Genomic DNA, 26,714 nt, shown 5'->3' on the forward strand with positions numbered 1-26,714 from the left:
AAAAACTGGGGCCAGGGTAGGTAGCTGGGTGCAGTGGTGTTCAACTGTAGTCCTAAGTTGTTTAGGAAGCTGAAGCAGTAAGACTGCTTGAGCGGTCTTACTCAGCCTGTGTAACACAGCATGACTCTATCGAAAAAAAATAAATAATTAACAAAGTTGGGAACTGCAAAGTTGAGTCAGCAGTTGGGAGGACATGCTGCTCTTGTAGGGGACCTGGGTTTGGTTTCCAACACCCACATGGTGACACAACCATCCATAATTCCAATTGCAGGGGATCCCATATCTTCTGACATCTGCAGACACTAAACATGCATGTGCTGCCCATACATACGTGTACCCAAACACTCAAACATATTAAAAAACAAACAGTCGGCTGTAAGGGCTGCAGCATGAGACTCCATTACCAGCGTTCCTTCCTCAAGCTGTAGAATACTCTTCTAAAAGTGAAGGTAAGGGCTATTTGGGCACTGATTAGCTTCCACTTACCTTTGCCTTCCTGTCTTTCCTCTGGACATCTGCAGGATGACTATCCAAATAGCACTCAGCTTGGTGAGTTTATGTTATCCAAACTACCATACCCAAATAGAAATATAGTAACTGAAGGGAGTGCAAAATCTGAGCCTCAAGCCCATTTTTGATATTTTTACAATTAAAATAAGTCTAGGTCAGAGCATATTTCATGTTGAGATATTTCATAATGTGGGTAGAATTATTTTCCTTTGTTTTTTGAGATAGAGTTTCACTATGTAGCTCTGGCTGCCTATAACTTGCTATGTAAACCATGATAGCTTCAAAGTTATGGCAATCCTCCTGCCTCTGTCTTCAAGTGCAATTCCAGGCTCCTGTCACCATGCCTAGCTAGGATTACTTAAGGAGGGAAGAGGTAAGAGCTATTCCCTTCATCTTTAAAGTTATAAACAGATAATATCAAAATGCTACACCAATGAGTCTACTGTATGGGGTAATCTCTATGCAGAGTGCTTTGGGGAGAGCAGACATATGAAGCTAACACAGATGTACTCCTGAGGCGGCTCTGTGGGTGGGCATACCTGAGTAAATGCCTAGCAATGGTGGATCTGTCCACAGTGACTCTGGAAGATGGAAGCACCACAGGGTCAGACATCAGTGTGCTCATGATGGGATCCAGAAACTCATCACAGGCATCTGCATATGTCTCCTCCTCTTGTTGTTGGAGGTCTGCAAGAGACTGAGGCAACCATAGCTGGTTTCTAAAGTGAGCTCACAGTGCAGCTCTCAGACTGCTTAGTAACTATACACCTTAATCTTGGTCATCAATAGCCCTCACAGTGAGGCAGATCACTTTGTCTTTTCAAAGACAAGCCCAAGATCATGCAGTAGAACTCAGCTGCTGGGAGTCATGGCTGAAGGGGATGTTTTTAAGCATTCTGGTGTGAATGCTGGCATTTGAAAGGTGAAAGGGTGGAAGGGCTGTTAGTTGAATAATTACTAAGCTAATTACATAGCCTGTGCCTGAAAGCAGTTTCTGATAGAAGCAGGTTCAGAAATTTAAGTGCGTTGACATTTGACTCTGGTAAATTTATTTCCTTACGGCTTGATTTGGCTAAGCTGTAGGCCAATCTCAAGCTCAGCTCAATAAAAACCAAAAACCAAAAAAAACTCAGCCTGGCAATGGTGGCACATACCAGCACTTGGGAGTCAGAGACAGGGAAATCTCTGAGGTCAAGACAGCCTGGTCTACAGAGTTGAGTCCAGGACAGCCAGGGCTACACAGAAAAGAATCCTGTAAGAAGAAACTCACCAAGGAACGACTGACACCTGTAAAGAAGGTATCGGTCTTTTTCTTTGTTTTTGGAGCCGGTTCCTCTATGTAGCCTGGGCTATCCTGGAACTCAGACATCTTCCTGCCTCTGCCTCCCAAGGGTTGGGATTAAAGACATGCGTCACTACTGCCCAGCCTGGAAGGTTTTCTATTAGGTGTCTGTGCCATGTATTTTTCCTTTCCTCCACTCCTAATGGAGCTTTATCATTGTGCAACTGGAGGGATTAGCTGAGCACAATAGAGTATTTTAATCTCTTTAGAGTCAGTATAAACCAACCACAGGTAGAAATGTAGGTAAGAGAAAAGCCACAGGAACCAGTGTCTGCAAACTACTTATCTTTGCTCAGTTTTTACTTATTTTGAGTTAGGAACTCATTATGTTGCCCAAGCTAGCCTTGAACTTGGAATCCTCTTGCCTCAGCTGGGTGAGTGCTAGGTTATGGCTATGTACCACCAAGCCTTGCTCTTCCTCCTGGATTTTATTCCAAAAAGTTCTTTTGCATTAACACTAGGTTTTCAAATCTTCCATAACACTGGACATAAAGTTAATCTAAAGAAAGCCTTTACAAATACACATTCTTTTCACATGGTAGAAACATCTTTGATTATTCTTCCTTGGCAGGGCTAACATTTAGTCAGATGGCTGCTCCAGTCATTGACTGACTAAGAGGACGTATTTGTTTTTAATGCCTCTAGACAGTACCCCTTTCTCCTGGAAATGGGGCAGAAACAGCAGAGTTGAAGTGACAGTGTGGTGGTTCTTACTGAATATCTGAGAAAACAGGCTGACCTCTTCCTCACCTTGATTCTCTCTGCCAAGTTACTGAAAGCCACGATCATATTCCCGGGCTTATTGATTTTCTTCAGGACTCGGACTGTCTGTGCAAATAGAGTTGGAGAATAGGAACGTCCGTCCTTGGGCACAGTGGCACAGAAATTCTCCTCATCCCTGAAAGGTCAGCATTAGAAAGAAATGGAGCGTCAGACCACAGGCCAATGTGGAGATAGCAGATGAGCTACAGACAGTTGTCCCAGCACTTCCAGCCACTAGTGCTCTTTTCAACTAGAATGGCATTTGATCTTCTGTGTATGTGTATCTCTGTGTGGTATGTGTGTGTATATATATGTATATATGCATGCAAAGTATGTCTGTATGTATGTGAAGGGTGTTTTCCTCAGTTACTCTCCAGACTGTGTTTTTAAGACATGGTCTCTCATTGATCCTAGAATTCATCAGTTTTGTTAGGCTGAATGACCAGTATACTTCAGGAATCTTCCTGGTTTTTGCTGTCCCAGTACTGGGATTACAGTGCATGGTACCACATGCAGCTTTTTAGATGGGTTCTAGGGATCTGAACTCAGACAGACCCTTATGTGTGTGTGGTAAGTATTATACTAATTGAGCCATCTCCCTGGCTTGACATCTAATTTTCTTTCTTTTTTTCTTCTTCTTCTTCTGTTGGTATTTTTGTTTGTTTTGTTTTAAGACAGGGTTTCTCTGTGTAGCTCTGGTTATCCTAGAACTGATTCTGTAGGTTTGGCTAGCATTAAACTCAGAGATCCACATGCCTTTGGCTCTCAAGTACTGGGATTAAAGGAATATAGCACCACATCTACTTTTCTGTACTATATTCAAGGCAGAATGTTGGAAATCCTGAACAATGTCCAATGGACCAGATAAAAATCTCCTATTTAAAACTATGGAGGAGTCCTTCATTTATTAGCTAGAAATGAGCCTGCCTTCCCCCACTATTTTCACACAAGAGCTAACCAGCCATTAAAATATTAGCATCCCCATGGCTTGCTCAACACCAGTCTCAAATACCCAAGATTTAAGTAGATAGTGCAGATGTCTGATACGAGCTGCTGAGGTTTGAAGTCAAATTCGCTGAAGTCTTTGACTTTGAGGGCACCCATCTTGGGGCCCACCAGGTGCTGCAGGAAGTAGTTGAGCATGGAGATGATGCGCTCGGCAAGGAACGGGTGCACGAACAGCGACTTGATCTCTGGAAGAAAGTCAGAGTCTTAAAGCTCAACGTAACTCTACTTTTTCCTTACATCTCATTTTATTGGAGACCTTTGGGGATTTTTAATTACATAATGCATTTTCAGTGAAAAAATACAGACAAGCAAAACCCAAAAAACCAATAAATCAAAGGAAAGAAAAGCTACTACCCAGTCACGAACACTGCTAAAATATTTAAAAACTACATTATTGTGTGCATCTACATGTGTTACAGCAAGTGTATGTGGGTCAGAGGACAACTTGTGGGAGTCAGTTCTCTCCTGTCACCATGTGGGTTCCTGGGATCAAACCTAGGTTGACAGACATTGTGGCAAAGGCATTTACCCATGAGTCCTACATTTCACTTGGACTTAAGACTTCATTTTCTAATCCTTTCCTACTTCCTATCTCATTTTTTTTTTCTGTTCCACTTCAATGGGAGTGTTCCTTTATTTTTTTAACCCTTTCACTAAATATTTAAAGTTCCATTTTCAATATTTAAAGCATCTCTTCTGACCTTTGTGGCTTTTGTTCTTGGTTTGTGGCCACCTTATCTTCTCTGACTTCCCTGAACTGATAAAGTTTTTAAAAAGCTTTAAAAGTTTTAAAAGTCGATTTCTGCATTTCTCATCTGATGGCTTCCTTTCTCCCCTGCTCTCTGGCTGCTCTAGCACACTAAATTTATTCATTGAATGCAAATTATTTATCCTCCTCCCTCCCTCATCTGTCATTACTTGCCACATGATGTAGCTCAGGCCAGCCTGGGACTCAAAAGTCCTTCTGTCTTCATCTCCTAAGAGGATGTCATACCATGCTTGGATTTATGTTTTTATAGTGTGCATGCGCAGACATACACACACACACACACACACACACACACACAATCTCATAATATATATTTTACAAATATAGCACACTTTAATTCTGACTACCCATATTGTAAATGCTTGGTAGCCACATGTGGCAAGTGGTTACTAAACAGGGCAGTGTTGCTCTAATGAGAGTGAAAATAAGTGTGGTTTTGAAGTCTACTTCATTTAACCAGGATGGAGATATTTTCCAAATTAATATATACATATACATATAAACACATATAATGTACAGTATATATGGCATATACACACATACAAAGTTAATGGCTAACTGGTCCTCACAGAGTTTTTTGGGTAGTAGGGATTGTACTCAGGGTTTTGCATATGCTATGCATGTGCTCTATCACTAAGGTATACTCCCAACTCCTTCAGGAAACCAGCTTATATTTTTTGGCATGTGATGAGCACCATCATTCTTTTTAAAGTTTCTCTGATTTGTTTTGGTTTCAGATGTAGAAGTTACAATCATCAGAGGGTCTCATGCATTCCAAGGTGTCCTGCAACTTAATATGTAGATGAGGATGACCTGGAACTTCTGATCTTCCTGCCTCAGCCTCCTGAGTGCTTGGATTACTGGTGTGGACCACCATGCAGGCTTTCATGCAGGCAAGGCAAGCACTCTACAGACTGAGCTACACCCCCTGCCCCAGATTCTACACTCTTAATTTTGAGCTGGGCTGATCCCTCAGTGAAACAGACCTTGATTACTACATTTTTGGGGACAGCATACCTTTATGTTCTTACCTGATGTCAGGAAGGAAAGGGTACCAATTGTCTCATTGGACATGATGTTATGAAAACGCGCCAGCTGCCCAAACATCTGCAGACCAGCCTCTTTCTCTCGGCGGGCTTCTGGTGTCAGACTCTCCCATTCTCCTCTGTCTTTCTCGATCTGTTGAATCTTGATCTTGCTCAAATACTATGGAAACCAGAAATGTGATACACCAGATAAGAGAAACACAACTGAAGGGCCATGACATTTAAGAGGGCTTAATTAAAATCCAGTCATATTGGTTTGGAAAGGAGGCTCAATGGTTGCATGCTCTTGCTGCTCTTGTAGAGGATCAGGCTTTGATTGCCAGCACCAACACCGTGGCTCACAACCACCTGTTAACTCCAGTTCCAGGGGATCTGATATCCTCTTTTGGCCTTCGTAGGCATTATATGCACTTACATAATTAAAAAAAAAAATACAAACACAAAAAAATCCAAAGCTGGAGAAGTGGCTGAGAGGTTAAGAGCACTAGCTCTCGCACATGGCAGCTTACAACCACCTATAACTATACCTCCAAGAAATACAAAAAAGTCTTCTAGCCTGCCCAAGCACCTGCATGCATGTAGTGTAGTTACATACATGGAAACAAAACACGCATACACATAACTCTTAAAAAGCAAAAAACAAACCCAGTCAGTAAGGTGGGAAATGCAGAGCCCATATGAAGCCTTTGTTAATGCAGTGCTGAAGCTTCACTCAGGAGGAGCAGTGAGATTACTCAATGGGTTAAGGTACCAGAGCTAATAACCTGCATTTGATCCCAGACCTCATGGTGAAAGGAGAAAACAGACTCCCAGAAGTCGTCCTCTGACTTCCACATGTGCACTGTAGCAAGTGTACCCACAGAATGTAAAATTAAATTTTAAGGGACTTTTGGAAAAAGATAAGTAGTGTCGTCATACAGCTTTGTCTCAGCTTGAGCAAACTGCTAGATAACTGCCCAAGCTAGGATCAGATCTGCAGATGGAAAGGAAGAGCAGTGCAGGAGTGTGTGGAAGCCAAGCTAAAGCATCAGGATGACATGAAAACACCAAACAACACAAAAGACTCAAACTAAAGTTCTGCAAAGACACCCACTATCCAGAGGGAATCCTAATTACTTAAAACCCTCACCTCTTATCACCTTACTGCTGCAGCAGAGAATGAGTTAACCTATGTCAAGAGAACACTATCTGCTCCACACCCTGAATCATACTGTCTTCACGTAACAGAGATGTGTATAATAGCAACTGTTCTCACTTCCTCTGAGAACCTATGTTAAGTTTCAGAGTGTAGGCTTATGAAAAGAACAGGAGGCAAACTCCTCCTAGTCACAAAGCAAGCACAAGTTAGTGTGTTATCAATGAGAGCTCCTGATTGTCCAGTAGGCTATCTTCAAACTAACCTGCATCATCTTCCTGAAGCTCACTGCCTAGTCACTCTGAGCTCCTGCCCTGTTGCAGGCCCAACGCAGAGCACACAGCTAAGCCTGGACCAAAACCTCTGCAACTTGGAGCTGAAACAATCCTTCCTTTTGTAGGTGGCTTTTCTCAGGTTCTCTGTTGTAACAATGAAAGTCTCACAGTCACTGACCAAAATGAAGATCCTATGATTTTTTCTGCATTGTTGGCCTGTTGGTACACCTTAGTTTGGCTTTATCACACTTAAAAAATTATTCATGTGTATGTATGTGCACCACATGTCTGCAAGAGGTCAGAAGATGGTGTCAGAACTGGAGTTACAGGTGTGTGTGAGCTGTCATTTAGGTGTTGGGCATTGAACCCAGGTTCTCTGCAAAAGTCATTAAGTACTCTTAACCACTAAGTCATTTCTCCAGCTCCAAGACCATCATTTAAACTCTCATCCAAAGAACGCCCCCAAGTCCAGCAATGACCCTTGATATAGTGAAACGATGAACCTAAAAGCTGTGTAGGAAGCACTGAGCACACTAGTATAACACATACACTTGTGGTGTGCAAGAGTGTCCTAGAGCAAGGATTATTCTATTATAATTAAAAAGTCAAAACAATATACTCTTTTCCAGGTGCAGTGGTTCAAGTCTGCAACCATAAAACTTTGGGAGGCTAAGCTGAAAGGATTCCTATAGGTTTGAGGTCAACTTAGGATAAAGAGCTAGAGATAATTTATATAAAGACACATACACCAACAAAACAAAACATAAACATTGTCACCACCACCCCACTACCACCAATAATGCTGATTTGGAGCCCTTTTCATTGAGATCACTGCAAATGGTATAGGAACACACACAATATTTCCTTTTTTACCTGTATGGCTTCATCCAAAAGGAAGATAGCATCATTCATTAACAGGTTAAGAAATCGGAGGAACAGTGGGGGATTCATAGCTTCTAAATTCTTAGAGGCATAGTCAGCCAGATCCTGTAAGTTCCAGCCCAAGAAGAAGACATTTTAGTGCCGAATCATGTACCAGTGGTTCCAGGGCTGACTTGAAGCAAACAGCACCACAAAAACCTCTCTCACCTTGATGCTCTCCCGATAGCAATCTGTCCCCCACATGTATCTCAGGATGGGATACATAGGGCGGCGATAATTAAACTTCTGTTCAAATTGATGGGGGTCCCCTAAAGTAAGGAAGAATGAGCAATCAGCTAGGGTGGTCTAATAGAGAATGAGCAGGAGCTTATGTGTATGCATTTTCTTTACTCTGAATGTCAAGGCTGTTGCCAAAATCTTTCCTAGGAGTACCTCCAGCTCATAGTCCTTGGGGTGCTGAGGATAAAATCTAGGCTATAGCTACAATTTCCTGCATACAATCATGTCAACAAGACCAGCCAACATGCCAACAGGCAGCACCAACTAGGTTCAGTGGCTTGTGGGCAAAAAGAGGAGCAGATGTGAATGGGGGAAGGGAATGTTGGGAGTTTCCAGAGGAAGTAGGAAGGGGAGTTGGGGTTTTTTTACATGCATGAAAAAATTGTTTTGTTTTGCTCTGTTTTGTTTTGAGAAAGGGTCTCTCTATGTAACCCTGGCTGTCCAGAACTTGCTATACAGACTAGGCTGTCAGAGCTTCACCTGTATCGGCCTCATGAGTGTTGGGATTAGAGTTGTGTGCCACCACACCTGGCTCCAGGATGGTTTCCAATTAAGTCTTCCTGCCTCTGCCTCCCAGGTGTTAAGATTACACAGGTATGCATCACTGTGCTTGGCTCACCAAGCCTTTTCCAACCTTCACTTTTAGATTAATGGAGTGGATTCCATTACAATTCTCTGGCTGTGAGATTGCCATGGCGACTGCTGGGCAGCTCCTCAGGGGCAGGATAGCACAATCTATGTCAGTGACTCATCATTCTGACTCATTTTATATGTGAGAAATCAAGACCCAGAATTAAGTAAGAGACAAAGGCAGAAAAGAAAAGTGGACACCTAGCTTAATAAAATGTTAAATGCCTCTTTAAATGTTAATTGTACAAGTTACCAAATGGCAGGAATCCCCTTTAAAAAGACTCTTATGCAACTGCTTAGCATGCCTTGACTACTAGTTCAGATAAAGCTCTGCTTAGTTGAAACTCAGGTGATCAGGACAGAAGACAGAGAGAATGCTATCTACTGGTACTCTTTTCTTTAATTCTTTTTTTTCTTTTGATGTATACATGTTGTGGGTATATGTTCATACACGTTTGTGAGTGTCCATGTGTGTGTCCTTGCACATGCACACACACACACAGAGGCTGAAAGTCTACACCAAGTGCCTTCCTTAATTGCTCTCCCTTTTGTTGTTGTTGTTGTTTGTTTGTTTGCTTTTTGAGACAGGGTTTCTCTGTGTAGCCCTGGCTGTCCTGGAACTCACTCGATAGACCAGACTGGCCCTAAACTCACAGAGATCCCTCTGCCTCTGCCACCACCACCTTGCTTCCACTTTATTTTTTTTTGAGACAGAGCCTCTCATTAAAGCAGAACTCAATGATTTGCACAGACTGGATGACCATGGAGCCCCAGGCATCATTTTGTCTCTGTCTCTATAGAACTGAATTAGAGGTAGACATTGTTACACCTAGCTTTATAAAACCTGGATTTTAAGGCTCAATCTCAGCTCTTCATGCTTGCCTTGCGTGAGTATATGCAGGTGAGATTTTTTTTTGTTCTAGTTGTTTGTTTTTTTCTTGTGAGACAGAGCTGGTTTTAGTACTTTTAGGTGCATGATATGTACAAACAAAACATTTTTAGCATCTATATTCTTATATATAAAAATGAGAACAATATAGCTAAACTTTTCAGAGAGACAAGTTAATGATGTAGAAAAAAATAAAGCACCCACCATTAAGCCTGGCACACAGTGAGTATTCAAGTAATACTGGTTGACATTTCTGTGACATTTGACAGTGAGCAAGCTGTGAAACTCTTAGTTCTCAGCTTTAGAGCTGGCCGTGTGACTCCTTTACCTGTAAATTCGATGTCCACAAAAACCTTGATTAAGGCTTCTGCAAGTTGGGGAGCATATGGAAAGTTGCAGAACATGCGTTTCCGGTGGAACACACTGGACACCAGGGGGCTTGGAGTCTGGTCCAGGTGAGGCATCACTGCTTCTAACACCTCTGCTAATTTGGCCCTCAGGTGAGGATTCTTCATTCTGCAGACGGAAGAAAGCACGATGAGCAGGAAGACATAACTCCCAGGTGTGATTCTATTCTACACAAGGAGCTAGCACATTCTATATCACCAAATATATATATATATTTGTTTTGTTTTGTGAGACAGGGTTTCTCTGTGTAGCCCTGGCTGTCCTGGAACTCCCTCTGTAGACCAGGCTGCCTGCCTCTGCCTCCCGAGTGCTTGGATTATAGCTGTACACTATTGTGCCTGCCCGCTTAGCTCTTGAGAGGACAGCTAACCATGTATGAGGGAGTGCTTCAGTTTCCATGCAATGTTTAGGACACTCAATTTTCCTATAACAATGCACTATTTACTGACAGGTCCATTTTGAATAAACTGGCCTCCCCAAGCTTTCTGAATGCAAATAATAAGGTTATAACTATCTGATAGCTCCATAATCCCTATCCTATAAGACTAATCAATGTCTGTTGGTTTACGGCCAACTTCAGGTCAGTGAAGGGTTGGCTTCTATATATTTCTCATTGATATGTCTTGTGGAATTGTGGACTTTTATTTTGCAGCAATGTGCCCTTTTGTGCATAAAAATTGTTTCCTTTAGCCCCCACACATAATACTCCCCCACCCCCAACTTCCCCCAAAAAAGCAATTCTAAAAACAATAGTACATAGTAAACATAGTAAAACCATCAGGCTAGAAGTAACATAAACCCAGGTTTACTGCTTATCCAATTCCAGCCGCAGGAACAGACTTTGGCTGACATAATTAGTAAAAGTTTAGCATTTGTCTGACACTGGTCCAGCTTTTGGTATTCTATTTAACTATTTTAACCAGGGACCAGCTATGGAATCCTATTAGGTACCTTATATGCAAGTTCAAATTCTGTGGGCAAAGTCCTCTACTTATTAAAGCGCCACAGCTGGCAGAATGTCTGTGGCTCTAGCTAGTGACTGGGGCAAGCATCCTGCACATCACCTTTCTATGCTTCCGGTAAAAATGGTGATAAAGTGAAGGACATGCTCCAGGGAATCTGCTGATGTCTCCAAGATGTCCTCAGCAAAGCGCCGGAGGAAAATGAGGAAATCACCTAGGTTATCTGCAAAAAATTCTGAAAAAAATCACTGGAATTAGCCAAACATCTGTTCATTGTCTCAAACAACATCCCAGTACCTCCTTCACATAAATTAACAAAGGTTAAAAAAAGTCCAAGTCTTTTATATGCCAGGGATGGTGGTAAGTCAGTAACTGTAGGATCTCTTATCTGAGGAGATGCATGACACAAAGAACTCTTAACACTAGCACTGTACACCCCTATAGGTCGGCCAGAGTTTAGGTATGGCTAGTTACACTAGGTGCTGCAGTAAGGAGCTCCAGGACGGTCTTCTAACTACTCTCCTTTTTGCCACTCAGACCTTTGCAAGTCCCTTTCTGCATCACTCTAGACTAGGTGACCCCCTGCTGTATGCATTGGAGGACATCACCATTACTCCAGACTGGGACACCCCAGGTGTATGCAGTGGAGGACATCACCATTACTCCAGACTGGGACACCCCAGGTGTATGCAGTAGAGAACATTATTACTCTAGACTAGGTGACCCCTGCTGTATGCAGTAGAGGACATCACCATTACTCCAGACTGGGATGTACCCAGGTGTATGCAGTAGAGGACATCATTTTCAAGGTTAGTTGAGAGAGTTTGCAGCTTTCATTTTGGTCACCTGTGCTGCCACATCATGAGTGGCACTAAGAGATGTTGTAGGCTATTGGCACACATGTGAGGCCTGTTGACGACCAGCCGACTGGGCTTGTAAGTGGATCCTCCAGCCCTCGTTGAGTCCTCAGAGTCCTATGGCTCTGACTGACAGCTTGGCCATAACCTCATTAGTACTCTGAGCTAGAATCACACAGCCAAGTGCTCTTGGATTTCTGACGAAGAGGACTGTGTGAGATAGTGTTTGCTGTTTTAAGCTGCTATGTTTGGGAAGTAATTTGTTACATAGCAATACGAGACCAGCACAGTGTTCAAGAACATTTAATCTGATTAGTGAACAACATCTACTGACCTCTCACTGACATACACACACACACAAAATCTCCCTTCTGAGTTAGTAAAAGGGGATTTTTTTTCCCCCTAAAAAAACCTCAGGGAGAGTTAAACAGACAGTTGAATACTTTGAAAGTCAAGCAATTTTAATGACAGACTCTAAGAGCTGTGAAAACCCTGACCACAGTTCATCTTTTGGAGGCTGTTTTCGGACAGTCCCAGTACCAGGGACACAAAGCTGGAGAAGCAACTGTTGGGGCCCATGCTTTGGCCAGGAGATTCTTATAAGTTTAAATAGTTTCTCTAAAAACAATGAAATGATAACTAAGGAAGGGTATTTTGAGAATTAAGCTTCCAAGGTGACACAGTTAAATTGAGGTGGCTATTAATAGGATGTTCCCAAGGGACAGGCTGCTTACCTGGCACATAAGCCAAAGAGCTATAGCCATCTGGCAAAGGAAAACTTAGCTCTACTGGCTGGGAGCCCTCATTGCCTATGGCCAGCTGAACCAGCAGGACAGCCATGGACACCTGCAAATTCAGGCAGTTTTGCAGCATCTGGGGCTCAGTCATAGCAGTCTTGGTAGAGAGATAGATGGTCATCAGGCGTTCGAACTGCTCACGGAGATTGTCAGCGGCAGGGCTAGAACTCTGCTGAGCATCCCGCCAGGCAACCTGCAGCCGATGCAGATTTTGGTTGATTTTTACCATCTGATCATGCAACCTGCCCTCAAGAAAGCAGAAGAGACTAGGTCAGGGAGGCCCATGTGGGGGCAGTGTAGTATAGACCACACTGAAAAGCAAATCCTTGTTTGTTTTTTCTAGTGTTCTACAGCTGTAGAAAGTTGCAGGGTCAATGACACAGAAGGCACTCACGAAAGTTACCGACTTGACAGAAGCAAGGTGGACTGCTCTCAGAAAATGTTACCATGTGCACAAATCTGAAACTTATTATGGAGAGTTAGCAGCCTCTAACAGGAGCAGGGTGCAGAGGGCGTACTTATTACAGAAAACAGTTATTTTAATGAGGCCGAGTATGAGCAGCCCAGCACAAGCTTTAGAGTACACAGGTGGGGTCAGAGGATGATCTTTGCACAGTGAGAAAACTAAGCAAGTGAAAAAGTCTTGATTTTAACAACTGACCCCTAAAGCAGCCACTGTTGGGCACACAACTGAAGAGCAGCTTCCAGCCCTCTGAAGAATAAGGTAATTATTCTTCACAAAATTTTACTCTAATATTGAAAAGAAGACCTAGAACTAAAAGCTACTGATAACTGGCTCTACATGTACAATCCTAAATCACTCCCTTGGTTCTTGTGGACAGCTACTACAGTAACTGACTGGGAAACTAGATGCCAAGCATCTCTATGTCTGAATTTAGACTGTTGAGCAGATCAAGCACATGCTGAACTTCTGTTACCACATTTAAAATGTCAGCAACAGGTCAGAAACACTGCTTAATGAAGACATATTTTCATTTTCCCCCCAGTAACTTTCGGCTGGAGGAGTTAAAAAAAAAAAACAAAAAATCAAAAAAACCAAAACCACCTTACATTAATTTAAGTATCCTGAAAAAGCATTAAAAAAAAATCAGAATTCCAGGTCAAGCAAGTGATACACACCATTAATCTCAGCACTCAAGGGGCAGAGGCAGAGGCAGAGGCAGGTAGATCTAAGGCCAGCCTGGTCTACAGAGTGAGTTCCAAGATAGCCAAGGCTACACAGAGAAATCCTGTCTTGAAAAAACAAACAAACAAAATATCAGTATTTCTGGGTCTGGAAAGATGGCTCAATTGATAATCTGCTTGCATATGCAAGCAAGGGGACCTGAGTTTGGATCCCCAGCACCCATGTGAAAGATGAGTATGCTGGTGTGCTTCTTGGATCCTAATGCTAGGGACATAGACATAGGAGCATCCTGGAGTCTTGCTGAATCAGTGAGCTCCAGGTTTAGTAAAAGATTCTTCCTCAAAAGATATGGTGGGGGAACATCTGAGAAAGCCACCTGACCCGTGATCTCTGACTTTTATATCGCACATGAGCATGTGTGCCCTGTCCCCACCAATTTAAAAAAAAAAAACAGTTTTCATAATACTATTCCTGTAGACGAGACATATGAGTAAGTTGTTATTTCTCCTCCTTATGCTGGAAATCATTCTCAGCTAAATAAGGGAGAAAACTGTGGAGTGACATGTGGCTGCTAGTTTGCTAGGAATGGACGCTCTGGAACGTCTACACAAGCTTTCAGCCCTCCTTTGTTTAGAACCTGTCCTCTCAGGTCTGCAACTCTTCTGTGCTCTATTGTCTATCTGGAATCTCTCATCACCATTCTCTCAACTTCTTTTTTTTTTTTTTTTTTTCGAGACAGGGTTTCTCTGTATAGCTCTGGCTGTCCTGGAACTCACTTTGTAGACCAGGCTGGCCTCGCACTCAGAAATCCTCCTGCCTCTGCCTCCCAAGTGCTGGGATTAAAGGCGTGCGCCACCACCGCCCGGCCCATTCTCTCAACTTCTGTTAGTTTTGTCTCTAGTCTTTGGGCATCAGAAGTAATAAGAATTCAAGGGTAGAGAGTGAAATGTAAAATGAAAGTAATTAGATTTTCCTAGATAATAACAAAAAGGCAGGGATTGAAAAGTTGGCAAAATGTGGAGAAAAGTATTAGCATTATGTTAATTTTAAAGTTAATTTTGGAGATATAAAAACAAGAAACAAAAACAAAAATATAAGCAATCTGTACAAAGTGGACTCATGTAAATTTAAACCAGTGCATGTGACTTTCCCTGTGCCATCCTGACAGGGCTCTTTAGACTCACTGCCCACCTTTGAGCTGTCGACACAACTAACTGGACCAACAGTTCTTTTCCAAGACATTAAAGGTGTTACCTGTGAAATCCCAAGTACAAGGTATATTCTGTCAGTGCCAGGTTCTCCGTCACAAGGTTGTAGCTCTGGGGGAACGTTGGCTCCTGCACAGCTGGGATCAGACAGGTCTCCTTGTCCAAACCTCCAAGAAGCAAAAGGAATGGTGACAGGCGGCTCTTTCCACAATCGGTCTTGGGCTTCACTCTCAGCCTCCATATTGCTACAATGGTATCTTCCTTGTAACACATCTCCAACTACTTGTCGAAAAACACTTTCTGGCCTCCTGCTATCTATAGAAACAGCTACATCTCTTTTGTTGAACCAATGAAGTCAGCAAAAAAACTAAAATGAGTGACAATATTGTACAGTTTCCAAGTGGTAGACATTGGGCCATTTTTTCTTTCTTTCCCTTTCTTTCTTTTTTTCTTTTCCCTTCTTTATTTCTTTCTTTCTTTTCTTTCTTTCCTTCCTTCCTTTCTTCCTTCCTTCCTTCTTTCCCTCCTTCCTTCCCTTCATGCATTCATTCGTTTGAGACAGGGTCTCTGTGTAGCTCTGGCTTTCTAGGAACTTGCTCTGTAGACCAGGCAGGCCTCGAACTCACAAAGATCAACCTGCCTCTGTGTTCTGACTGCTGGGATTAATAAAGGTATGGGCCACCACCATTTGGCTATTTCAACTTACTTTTTGCTTTTTAGTGTTTAAGATAAGTTATTTTTGTGCAGATACTAGTTTTTTTTTTTTTTTAAGTTCATAAGAAGCTAAAAAAAAACTCCCCCCAAACCTAGAAGGAAATAAATCAAAACCTACAAGAGATTTGTTCTGAGTGACAGATCAGGGCTGATTCCTTTTCACTTCTCCATATCCAAGTTTTCTCAAAACAGGTGCCAGCTTTCTTCCTTCCCACTCCACACTCTACACCCACCCCCCAAATCCCATCCCTTGTTCTAACTACATAGAACTTCTCACTATTCCTCAATAAATTCTTTCCATAGATTTTTTTTTTCCTAGACAGCCTCAAACTCAAAGATCACCTGCCTCTGCCTCTCAAGTAAGTGCTTGCTGCTGCTTCCACAGGTTGTCACCTCTACATCTGTTATCGTCTACACTCCTGCTCCTCTGCCTGGTAAACTGACTTGTCTGTTAAGAAATGAAGAAACCAGCTTCTGCAGAACTGGCTGTTCACCCGTTCCTGTGCTGTTTTCACTATGTTAACCTACCCGCCTGCCCTCTTCTGGAACCTCTGAGTTCAAGAAGGATGCTGTGTGTGACTGCATTTTATAAAAGATGAGGAAATGAATATCCAAGGTTGCCAGAATAAGACAGAAGGTCTCACCAAGGCCTAACATTTAAAAGGTAACAGGTGCTGGTTTTCAAAAATCCATTTAAATCATTTAACTTGTTCTCATAGGCTTTGAATAAGGGGCACTCTCTCAAAGGCCAAGGGAGCAAATACTCACTGGGAGTCATACTCAAGGGAGACATACTCACTGTTTCCAAGAGCCCAGTTCCCCGCCTACCTCTCATATGTACACTTTTAATTTTTCGTTCTTCATCATTCAAGTCTTTGAGGACACAGTACGTGGGATTAAAGGTGAGGAGCCGGGAGGATCTGGGTTTGCAGAATGGCTGGCACAGCTTCAGGAGGGCAGCACCCAGATTCAGAAAGAAGGCATCGGAGGCATACATTTGGAAGAAGATTTCGGGCATCTGATTGGCCCAGATCTTGGTGCGGCCTGCATTTGCATGCAAACAGTTTCCAAGCCAGAACAAGATACAGTGCTTGGTTTCTGGAGAGAGCTGGAGCAAGTTCTTCAGCATCTGGTAGATCTTTTCATGGAACTGAGCCATGAACTGTTTAGCCAGAAAACACAACCACAGAACATTCCAATTTCACAATCCTGGTATTTTCTTTTTTACTCCTAAGCCCCAGCAAATACAAGTTTTTAAATAAATGCTAATCTTAACTGTTCCCTTTACTCCTTTTATACCTTGCTCACTGATTCTGATGTGTATCTATTTATATATAATGGATATTACATGTATTACTGGATACTTAGGAGACATTTTCTGGTCAGCTGCCAAACTGCACAGACTTTAATAGGTTTCACAGTAGGGAATTTTTTGGTACAGTGTTAGGTGATAAATCTTTGGCTCTGTTTTTCAAAGCATTATTCACCTCCACCACTGTAGTATGACACTAAGCCATAAACAAAACAGACAGACATTATAGTCAATAGTGTTTCTAATTTTTATATTACATTTATTCAGTGTCAATGTAGTTATAAGTATGTGGGAGTAACATGCTAGGAAGCACGTACGAGCATGTATGGGAGCAGATTCTCTCTACTATGTGGGCCCTGGGGAACAGACTCGAGTCACTGGATGATAAGATCTTTACTCACTGAGCCATCTTGATGGTCCCAGTAAATCTTTCTTTACAAGAAAGAAACGAACACCAAGGGCAGTTGGTTTGGCCACTGTTGTAGTCTGCTAAACACCTGCTTGACAGCACCATGATGACTTAACAGTAATGGGACACTTAACTGTGCCCCACTTAGCCATCTAATCATCAAATTACTGCTAAATTCTATGTTACGAGGCCTATGTATAAAAGAGGAGAGAAAGAAGATTTATAAGATAGCTGGCTTTAGTCAAAAGGTTTATGAGCTGAGTGACAGTGTCTTGGTGAGAAGGGCAAGGACTGAAGGGGTGTGCAGCACTGTCACACCACACAGATCTTACCCCTGCCAACCATCATCCCCTCTTTGTAATGAAGGACCTGAAGACAGTGACTTTTTTCTTTTCTTTTTTTGAGACAGGGTCTTTCTCCATGTCATGGAACTCATCATGTAGACCAAGCCTGCCTCTGCCTTAGTCTGTCTGCTGATTACAGGTGTGCGCCAAGGGTGATTTCTTTGCTGCCTTCTCTTTTTTTTTTTTTTGTTTTTTTGGATTTTTTTTTGAAACAGGGTTTTCTCTGTGTATCCCTGGCTGTCCTCAAACTCAGAGCTATCTGCTTCTGCCCCCCAAGTGCTGGGATTAAAGATGTGCACCACCACCATCCTGCCCCTTCTGTTATTTTTAAGACCCTCTCTTCTATAGTGCAGGTTTGCCCAGTACTGGCTATGTAGCTCAGGATGACCCCTTGACTCTTATTTCTTAAGTGCTAGGTTTACAAGCATGTGCCACCCCACCCTCTCAATAAGGGGGCAATTTTGCTATGTTATTATGACAAAAGCCAACCAGAGCAATTAGCTTTCCTAAACAGGTTGAAGCAGCCTTATCCCTACATGGTTTCTTGGCCATCTCAAACCAGGAGCTGTGACACCCTGGGAAGTGGTTCCACCTGATGGATGTTGGCCTCCTGTACTTTGATCTCCTGAGGACTGGATCGGGATGGATTCAGGAAGAAGCCATGGTTCTCTACCACGCCAGGAGTCTTTAACAAGCACGAGATATTCAGAATGACTCCCAGCAAGGTCTTCTGATACATCTGCCCATTGCTGGGGTCCTTGGGCTGAATGTACTCTAAAAAAACCTGCAGGAGGACAAATCCTATTTACTGTATGATGACAGAAAGAGAATAAGATGCAGAGATCCCAAAGAATTTAGTCTTATACAATCCCCACCCCTTTTTTTTTAAAAAGGCCAGGCTTTGTAGAAACCAGGTTGGCCTCAAATTGCAGAAAACTTTTAAACATTTATTTATTTATCCATTCACTCTTTAAGTGTGTGTGTGTACACCATGAGTGTAGTGTAGAGGTCAGAGGACAATTTGTACGTAGGGGCTGGTTCTCTCCTTTCACCACATGGGTTCTGGGATCAAACTTAGCTCTTCAGACTTCATGGCAGATGCCTTACCCACTGAACCATCTCACCAGCCCTGGCCTAATAGCCTCAATTTCACTGTGTAGCTGAGGACAGCATTGATTCTTCAGTTCCCAAATGCTAGGATTCCAGGCACGTGATACCATACTTGGCTTTCTATAGGCAATGTTCTAGTGCCCTCAGGACAGGAAGCATCAAGTCTGAAGATGTCAGCACCAGGAGAATACAATGCTTTGAGACCTACCTTGGCCATATCCTTCTGCCTAGTGAAGTAGAGAAGAATGTCCAGGTATGTATACAGGAGGATCTGGCAGAGTTCTAGATCTTTTATTCGGCCAAGTAAAATATCAAACACTGGAATCATGACTTCAGGAAATGTTCGAACCTCCTCATCCAACAGCAAGGCTTCAATGACCTCTTCTAAAAACTCAGTTACATCTTCAAAATCTAACAGAAGACAGATGAGAAAGGAAGGAGGCCATGACAATTTGTATGTCTTTAAAGTTTCATGCTTTCTGTCTGTCTGTCTCTGCTATGGTGTAGCAATTGAACTAAAGACTATGAATGCCAGGCAATATTCCACTACTGTTTGACCAAGGCACTAGATACTCACTTCCAAACAATGGCTCTTTGTGATTTATTTACTTTTATTTTATGTGGATGGGTGCTTTGCCTTCAGGCATGTACCAAGTGCATGCAGTGCCTTCGGGACCAGAAGAGTGGAGTGGATGCCCTGGAACTGAAGTTACATGCAGCTGTGAGCCTCCTTGTGGGTGATGAGAACTGAACTGGGGTCCTCTGAAAGGGCAGCTAAAAGTGCTCTTAACTGCTGGGCCATCTCTCCAGCCCTCTATGGTATGTTTGAGAATTCTTCAAGTATCGAGGTTTGACGATCAAGGTGTAAGCTTCCTTCTTTAACTTCTGCCAGAATCATGACTCTGAGACCCTCTAACACCATTAGAGGAGTTTTAAATTGGTATTCTAAATTCAGATATTCAAAGACCTTGCTTCTATACTCACGGGCTCCCTGAATAGCTTCCAACATCAAATCTACCAGTTGCTCATGGATGTTTTGGTCAACATAGATCTCTGGGGTGAGGAGAACTGTTCGAGTGTTGGAGACAGTGAGGTTTCTGCACTGCACTGCAAAGGGGAGTAGGTTTTCTGGAACTTTGGTAATCTGCAACGAAGAGAGAAAAGCATATAGCTTTTATAACATGGAGCAAGGGTAGGTAGAGTAAACAGGACAGAAAACATATCCTCAAACAGTACTGATTTTTTTCTTTTGGTTTTTCCAGACAAGGTCTGTCTGTATAGCCCTGGCTGTCCTGGAACTCATTCTGTAGACCAGGCTGGCCTCAAACTCAGAGATCTGCCTGCCTCTGCCTCCTCAGTGCTGGGATTAAAGGTGAGTGTCGCCACCACTTGGCAGTATTGGTTTCTTAGGGACTGAAAATTCCTGACAGATTTGTAGTTTGGCTTTTAGGCTCACATGCTAAAATTCTAATCTTGGAGATGTCAAGCTTAGCCCAACTAAGTATTTCCACTTCATGGAAAATTTTAGAAGATTTGGAGTTTGTTTGGTTCCTGCTGTTTTATTCTGGTCTTACTACAAAGTGTAGGCTAGCCTGGAACTCACTGTGTAAATATGTAAACTAGGTTAGCTCTCAACTTGTAGCAATCTTCTGTCTGTGCCTCATGAGTGCTAGATTTATAGATGTGTACTACCACACCCAAGTGATCTGATGTTTAGTTTTTTTTGGTTGTTGTTTTGTTTTCCTTTTTTAAAGGTGTGACTTCTAGGGAGGTTTGTATAGAGAACAGAAGACACTGTTTAGCTGAAAAGAGATGGACTTTATGGCAACCTAATAGTGCCACATATACCGTAAAATACACATTATGGCATGAAAGACACTGAGCCAACTCTCTCTCACAGGCTAACACCACTTAAGATAATCTAGAATTCCATGGGGCTTATTCATTTACCTCTTCCTTGGCTCTTTGGAAGCAGGAGTAAAGGTAACAAAAGATGTGCCTCTCTCCTGCATCACGATCAGCAGAGAGATTTAAAGTTGTAGAGGAAGTCATGCTGATCAAGTGGTTTCCTGGATCTTGAAGCAATAACCGAGCAAAGATGGCCTATTAAGAAAAATAAACAAAATGCTAAACAATATTAAGCAAGGTAAATCCTAGAGCACTAAGATAAGAAGTTTGATACATGCTTTGGCGAGAATCAGATGTAGTTCAGAATGGGGTGGGAGGAATCTTATTACTTCGGGAATGTTAGAAACTAATTATACATATAGTTACTGTAAATTATGTCTCCAGTGTCTGGGATAGTCGCAGCAGAGCAGGCACCACACAGTTACGTGTTGAAAGGTGTAAAGCATGGGTGACAAACCTACATGTAAAATTTATGCTGCCATGTGACTGCTGGGCGTAAAGACACTTTAAGTGTGAAAAGTGAAATGACAAGTGATCTGTCTTTCCTCTCGATATTTTAAAACCTTTATTATTTTTAATTAAACACACAGTCTGATTATTGTGGGCTCTGATAACCTAGGAAACGCTTGTACTGGACAGATGTTGTCTTCTGTACTTGATCTTCTGAGGACTGGAATGAGGCCAGAGGACATGGGGTGTCCTGCTCTGTCATTCTCTGTCTCATGCCCCTGAACTCTGATTAACCCTGGAGCTCACTATTTCCCATGCAGGCCGGATGATCAGCAAGTCCGCAGAGACATTCTGCTCTCTCTTCCCACTCCTTTCTAGCACTAAGATCGTTGTCTCATGTGGCACCATTAGCTTCAGTGTGTGATGGGCATCCAAACTTGTGCACCATCTCTGCAGACCAGTTTTGGGTTTTTGAACGTATGTAAAATAGAGGTGGGCCTTGTCTGAGGAACTTAAGACTCTTAACAGGAGTGATAAGACAGGTTCATTAAAAAGCCACAAGAGACAGTAACAGTTCACATAATAAATGTACATGATAAGGAACTCAGAGGAGGGAATGACAACTCTTTTCTGGTAACTCTGATGATATCTTAACTGGTTCTTAAACAATGGGTGGATTTGGATGTGTGGCCAGGGTGGATAGGAAGAGTTCAAAAGGAAATGCCACACACAATGGAAGAGGCAGAGGCAAGCAAAGTCTCGTCAGGAGAATGAACAGGATTCAGCACGGCTGTTCTGCTGAGGGCACATAATCAGGAGGTACCTGTTCAACATTGCTCATATCAAGCCAGTCTTGATCTTCCAGCTCTACTGCCATTTCTTCCAAGTACACACAACGACTGGGGATGCCGTTCCCACTTTTCAAGCTTGGATCACCTGTGGAAGTTTTCATCTGACAGGTTAAGGACAATGTTCCTGTCCTCATGACACTGGTTTTGTTTCTATGTTGCCTAGCTTGGTACTCAACTCTTAGGCTCAAGTGGTCCCTCCTGCCTCCGCCTCCACAGTACTAGAGATTAAAGGCATATACAGCTATGCTCAGTTTCCAACAACTGATCTCGATAGCAAGTCTCTCGAGTTCAGAAATAATCACAGTGATCTTGATACACAAACTAGATACAGAGCATGGACTGTGTGGATTCTCAGTGTGACATTTAGGAAAAAATTCCAAACACCAGCATTAACTTTAGGGTTGAGTTACAGATAGGGCACAGAGGTAAAACCCTTCTGAGCCTCTCAGCATGCATCCAAGAAGAAAGTGGGTTTAGCTACTCTTTCTCTCCTTTTTTAAGGAAGAACAGACACCAACATGGCAGCAGAACTTAGAGCTACTGAAATACTGTTTTTAAAGAATTGAAACCTTACTAAGGTAAACCCTGTGTTTTGGGGATACAAGAGTGGGTTTAACTATTAGACATAGCAGTTTTCTGTTTTCTTTTTTTTTTAAAGAATTATTCATTTATTTTATGTATATGAGGAAACTCTGGATGTCTTCAGACACACCAGAAGAGAGCATCAGATCCCACGACAGATGGTTGTGAGCCACCATGTGGGTGCTGGGAATTGAACTCAGGACCTCTGGAAGAACAGTCAGTGCTCTTAAGCGCTGAGCCATCTCTCCAGCCTGACACAGCAGTTTTCTAAGAAGCGAAGTAGTCCCTAGCCAAAGCCAAGAGGAATAGATATTCAATGGTGCCAAGTCTGCAACTCACTGTTGTCCAGAGTAATGAGGAAGATCCTTTGGATCATGTGATTGATGTTGAGTTGCTCACACATTTCTTGGTGTGTCCGGAAGGAGCGGCTGATCTCAGACACTGAGTAGTCAAATTCATCCAGGCTCTCTGACACACTATTATCCGAGTCATCTGGGCTTTCTGGGAGCTCATCTGCCAGAACATGTAAGCTGTTACACAATGCTCCTCCCTCAGAATCAAACACGCTACCTAGAATGAATGTAATCACAAGAAGGACAATTGCAGATGTGAAACAAATTAGTCATCTCATTATTGAGCAACTCAAGCCAGGCAAGTGCACTCTAGGATTCAGAACTGGCTATAAATCTTGCCTTCTATACAGTAAACTTTATTGCTTTGACCCATAACTGTATCCCTTCCTGCCAAAATTAGCGACATTACCTAACCAGCAAATCTTAAGAGAAAAAAGAATTACCAAGTAGATCAAATGACTCTAATAATTTTCAACGTATGGCCTTTTCCTAAAGAACAAGTTTGTTTTGGTGACTTGGCACTAAGGAATATATCCTGTAGTAGGGCTCCCTGAACCAGTTCCCTATAGGTAATTGCTTAATTCTGCAGTGTTCCTTGTGCTCATGTTCCTTACCACTGCTTTTTATTCAAAACCCTCATGTGCTTTTCAGCTGCCCCTCCCTCTTTGACATTTATTTTGTGCATGGGCAGTGTTAGTGTGCTTGTGGAGATCAGATGACAGACAGTAGCAGCCAGCCTTTTCCCTTTATGTGGGTCCTGGGGCTTGAACTCAGGCTGTCAGACTAGGTGGCAGGCACCTTTACCTGCTGAGCCACTTCCTTAGGATTATTTTTTTTTAAGATGCATTTTTTAAATGATATGTGCGTGCCATTCTGTGTATGGGGATGTGCACGCTGAGCCATCTGTCCATCTTTTTAGTGATGGATCAATGCCATACTTTAAGACATTTCCCCCATATTTTTGTATGTGTTTATATGCTATGACAGCTTGGGGGAGTCCTCTCTCTCCTTCTACCATGTAAGTGGTAAGGACTGCACTCAGGTCATTACGACTGGAAGCCATGTCTTTACCACTGACACATCTCACCACCCCTCAACTACCTTTAAAGATGTATTGATTTATTTTTATGTATATGGGTGTTGTATCTACATGTGTGCCTGCACACTGAAGAGGGCATCAATCCTACAGGACTACAGTTTTAGATTGTTGTAGGACACCATGTGGGTGCTGGGAATTGAACTCAGGACCTCTGGAAGAGCAGGCAGTGCTTTTAGCCACAGGATAATCTCTTTAGCCCCTCAACTAGCTTTAATTTTAACTTATCAACACCAACAATTTCCTGTAAGTAAATCAGAGATCTTCATTCCATTTATTAGATCTTTGTATGTTTTGTGTTTTTTGAAACAGGGTCTCATGTTTTTCTCAAACTCCCCATAAAGTTGATCTAATTCTTCTAATCCTCATCTATACCACCAAGTTACTAGAATTAAAGGGATGCATGCTACACCTGTTTTTATGCAGTTTTGTACTTGCTATGCAAGAACTTCACCAACTGAACTATATTTCTGGCCCTATCTTTTGTTTTTCGGAAAGTGTCTTATATTGCCCAGGCCAGCCTAAAATTAACTATGTAGGAGAGGAAGGTCTGAACTCCTGATCCTCCTGCCTGAGTCTCCTGAGGAGCTCAGATTCCAGGCCTGTACTAGCAGGCCCTCCCACCATATTAATAGTCACATTGTTATTTTCTAGCCTTTATTATAACTTGTGTAGCCACTTAAACTCCCTGTCTATTCATCAGATGAACATGAGAACTGTTCCAGGGTTTCAGGATCTTAAGTAATGCAGCACTGAGTGTAATCTAATTGTTTTTGTTCAATTAGGTGAGTATTTTTGTAAGACAAATTCAGGAAGTAGAACTGCTGGCTCAAAGAGCCTGAGGTCTTCAGGGTGGATGAGACCGCTCAGTGGATAAGGGTATTCGTTGCCAAGCTCCGTGCCTGGAGATCAGTCCTTGGAAGCCACGTGGTAGAGAGAGAGAACTGAACACAGCAAGTTATCCTCTGACTTACACACACACATATACACACTGAATATAATTCAAACATTTTGAAAGAGCTTAAGTAGTTTGAAAGTTAACGTAAGCTATTCTCAGAGACTGCTTTTATCTACACCTAGCTATGAGTATGAGAAAATGTCCCTTCAATTAATAAAATTTGATCTAATTTCAGAGGCGGTATGGGAATAGGACTCTACATTGAAAAGAGGGCGCTCATGGAGGAAAAGTCTACCTAACCACAAAAAAGGTTAAGAAAAGGTGAAGGGAACCATTTGAGCATTACCACACTTCACTAAGGAGAAAGCTGACTGTAGCATGAACTCCAAGTGACAGAACTCCAAGTGTTTGGGAGGGAATTACAATTGTCTAGTCTCACAGTTCACTTAATGTCATGGCCTATGATGCTCTCCGTCTTCCATGCCAAGACTCAAAACAGTCTTCACAGACCATTCCCTCTTCAGATTTGCTGACATCAGCTCTGTGCTTACAAAAGTTACAAGCTTCTAACTGTAAAGCACACCATTTGTGTCTCTTATACTAGTAAGGAAAACACTGTACTAAGAGCAGCACTAAATCCTAGAGTATCCGTCATTCCTACTGCTATAGATCCTACTGACTTCATCCCAGAATCCCTTAGGAGGTACAGCAGTGTAATAACTATTGCTGTCGTCAGCAGACTTGTTTACAGAAAAGGAATCAAACTGCTCAGTGGTATGATAACTGAATTCTGCCAGAAATATCTCCAGTTAACTTTTTTTTTTTTTTTTTTTTGAGACAGGGTTTCTCTGTATAGTCCCGGCTGTCCTGGAACTCACTCTGTAGACTAGGTTGGCCTCGAACTCAGAAATCCGCCTGCCTCTGCCTCCCAAGTGCTGGGATTAAAGGCATGTGCCACCATGCCCGGCTCCAGTTAACTTTTTTAATTGGAGAAGGACCAAAGAGTAATGTTTAGAAATATGGGAAAGATGCCAACTATATGACTGGGTACATCTTTTGGAAGCTTTAGAACACAAGGATATCAGAAATGTCTTAATTCAAGGACATATTTTTCTTAACACCTCCCTGTCTGAAGCCTTCTGCATGGTGATCCTGGAAGCCACCAGCTGTGGTCTACAGGTTGTCAGCATCCAGAGAACTTTATTTTATGTGAATCGTTAATGAAGTCTTTGTGTTAAGGGCTAGAAAAAGTTATTTTCCAAGTGAAGTTGGGACATTGCCAGCTCCTGAAAACACCCACAATACAGTAAAGGTGCTCTCCACCTGGCAGGGTGTGGCAGAGAGAACTGAGGGTATGAGAGGATGGTGAATGCTGTGTATGCACCAGTGGCTGAACTGGCTCACCTCTCACTGTGGCCCAACCACAGGCCAGTTTTGCTTTGCTGCTGTGCTCAGCTATTTCTTCCTCACAATCCTGAGATGGGTGACTCCTGATTCTGTCACGGTTGTGGCAATAGGTGCTACTGGGCCAAAGGGAGTCTGGATGCATGCATGTCCTCATGATACAAAAGATGAGATTGATAAGGTATCCAAAAGCAGGTAGAAGTGAGCCGGGATTGTAAATGTTAGACAGTTCTACTCATATAGTTGATAATAATCTTGTTCTTTTATTTTGGGGCTTCAAAGTTAACTTGTTAAATTATGGTACCTCTGTAGCACTCACTGCTTCATTTGAGAAGAGCTAAACATTCACATAATTCCTGAGCATGGAAGCTCCTCAT

General features: G+C 42.4%; 1 protein-coding gene and 1 pseudogene across 5 annotated transcripts in view; one reads left to right on the plus strand and one right to left on the minus strand.

Moving 5' to 3' along the window:
• Ube4a (ubiquitination factor E4A) overlaps positions 1-26,714 on the minus strand; it is a 38,546-nt gene that overhangs the window by 2,585 nt on the left and 9,247 nt on the right. For 4 of the 5 annotated variants that reach the window (XM_031346291.1, XM_031346294.1, XM_031346292.1 and 1 more), the window contains 17 exons: positions 22,926-23,156; positions 21,977-22,089; positions 20,746-20,898; positions 19,780-19,939; positions 19,004-19,206; positions 18,278-18,469; positions 16,449-16,782; positions 14,953-15,073; positions 12,489-12,793; positions 11,000-11,132; positions 9,856-10,043; positions 7,937-8,037; positions 7,721-7,834; positions 5,423-5,597; positions 3,627-3,807; positions 2,603-2,750; positions 1,050-1,207 (listed from right to left, as the gene is read on the minus strand). In XM_031346291.1, coding sequence (XP_031202151.1) covers positions 1,050-1,207; positions 2,603-2,750; positions 3,627-3,807; positions 5,423-5,597; positions 7,721-7,834; positions 7,937-8,037; positions 9,856-10,043; positions 11,000-11,132; positions 12,489-12,793; positions 14,953-15,073; positions 16,449-16,782; positions 18,278-18,469; positions 19,004-19,206; positions 19,780-19,939; positions 20,746-20,898; positions 21,977-22,089; positions 22,926-23,156 — 3,010 coding nt within the window. The remainder of the gene's footprint in view (positions 1-1,049; positions 1,208-2,602; positions 2,751-3,626; positions 3,808-5,422; positions 5,598-7,720; positions 7,835-7,936; positions 8,038-9,855; positions 10,044-10,999; positions 11,133-12,488; positions 12,794-14,952; positions 15,074-16,448; positions 16,783-18,277; positions 18,470-19,003; positions 19,207-19,779; positions 19,940-20,745; positions 20,899-21,976; positions 22,090-22,925; positions 23,157-26,714) is intronic. The other variant, XM_031346295.1, reaches the window with a different exon arrangement.
• On the plus strand, positions 25,118-26,536 carry LOC116072524 (annotated as a pseudogene).

Source organism: Mastomys coucha, unplaced genomic scaffold, assembly GCF_008632895.1.
Source record: "Mastomys coucha isolate ucsf_1 unplaced genomic scaffold, UCSF_Mcou_1 pScaffold23, whole genome shotgun sequence".
NCBI classification, from domain to species: Eukaryota; Metazoa; Chordata; class Mammalia; order Rodentia; family Muridae; genus Mastomys; species Mastomys coucha.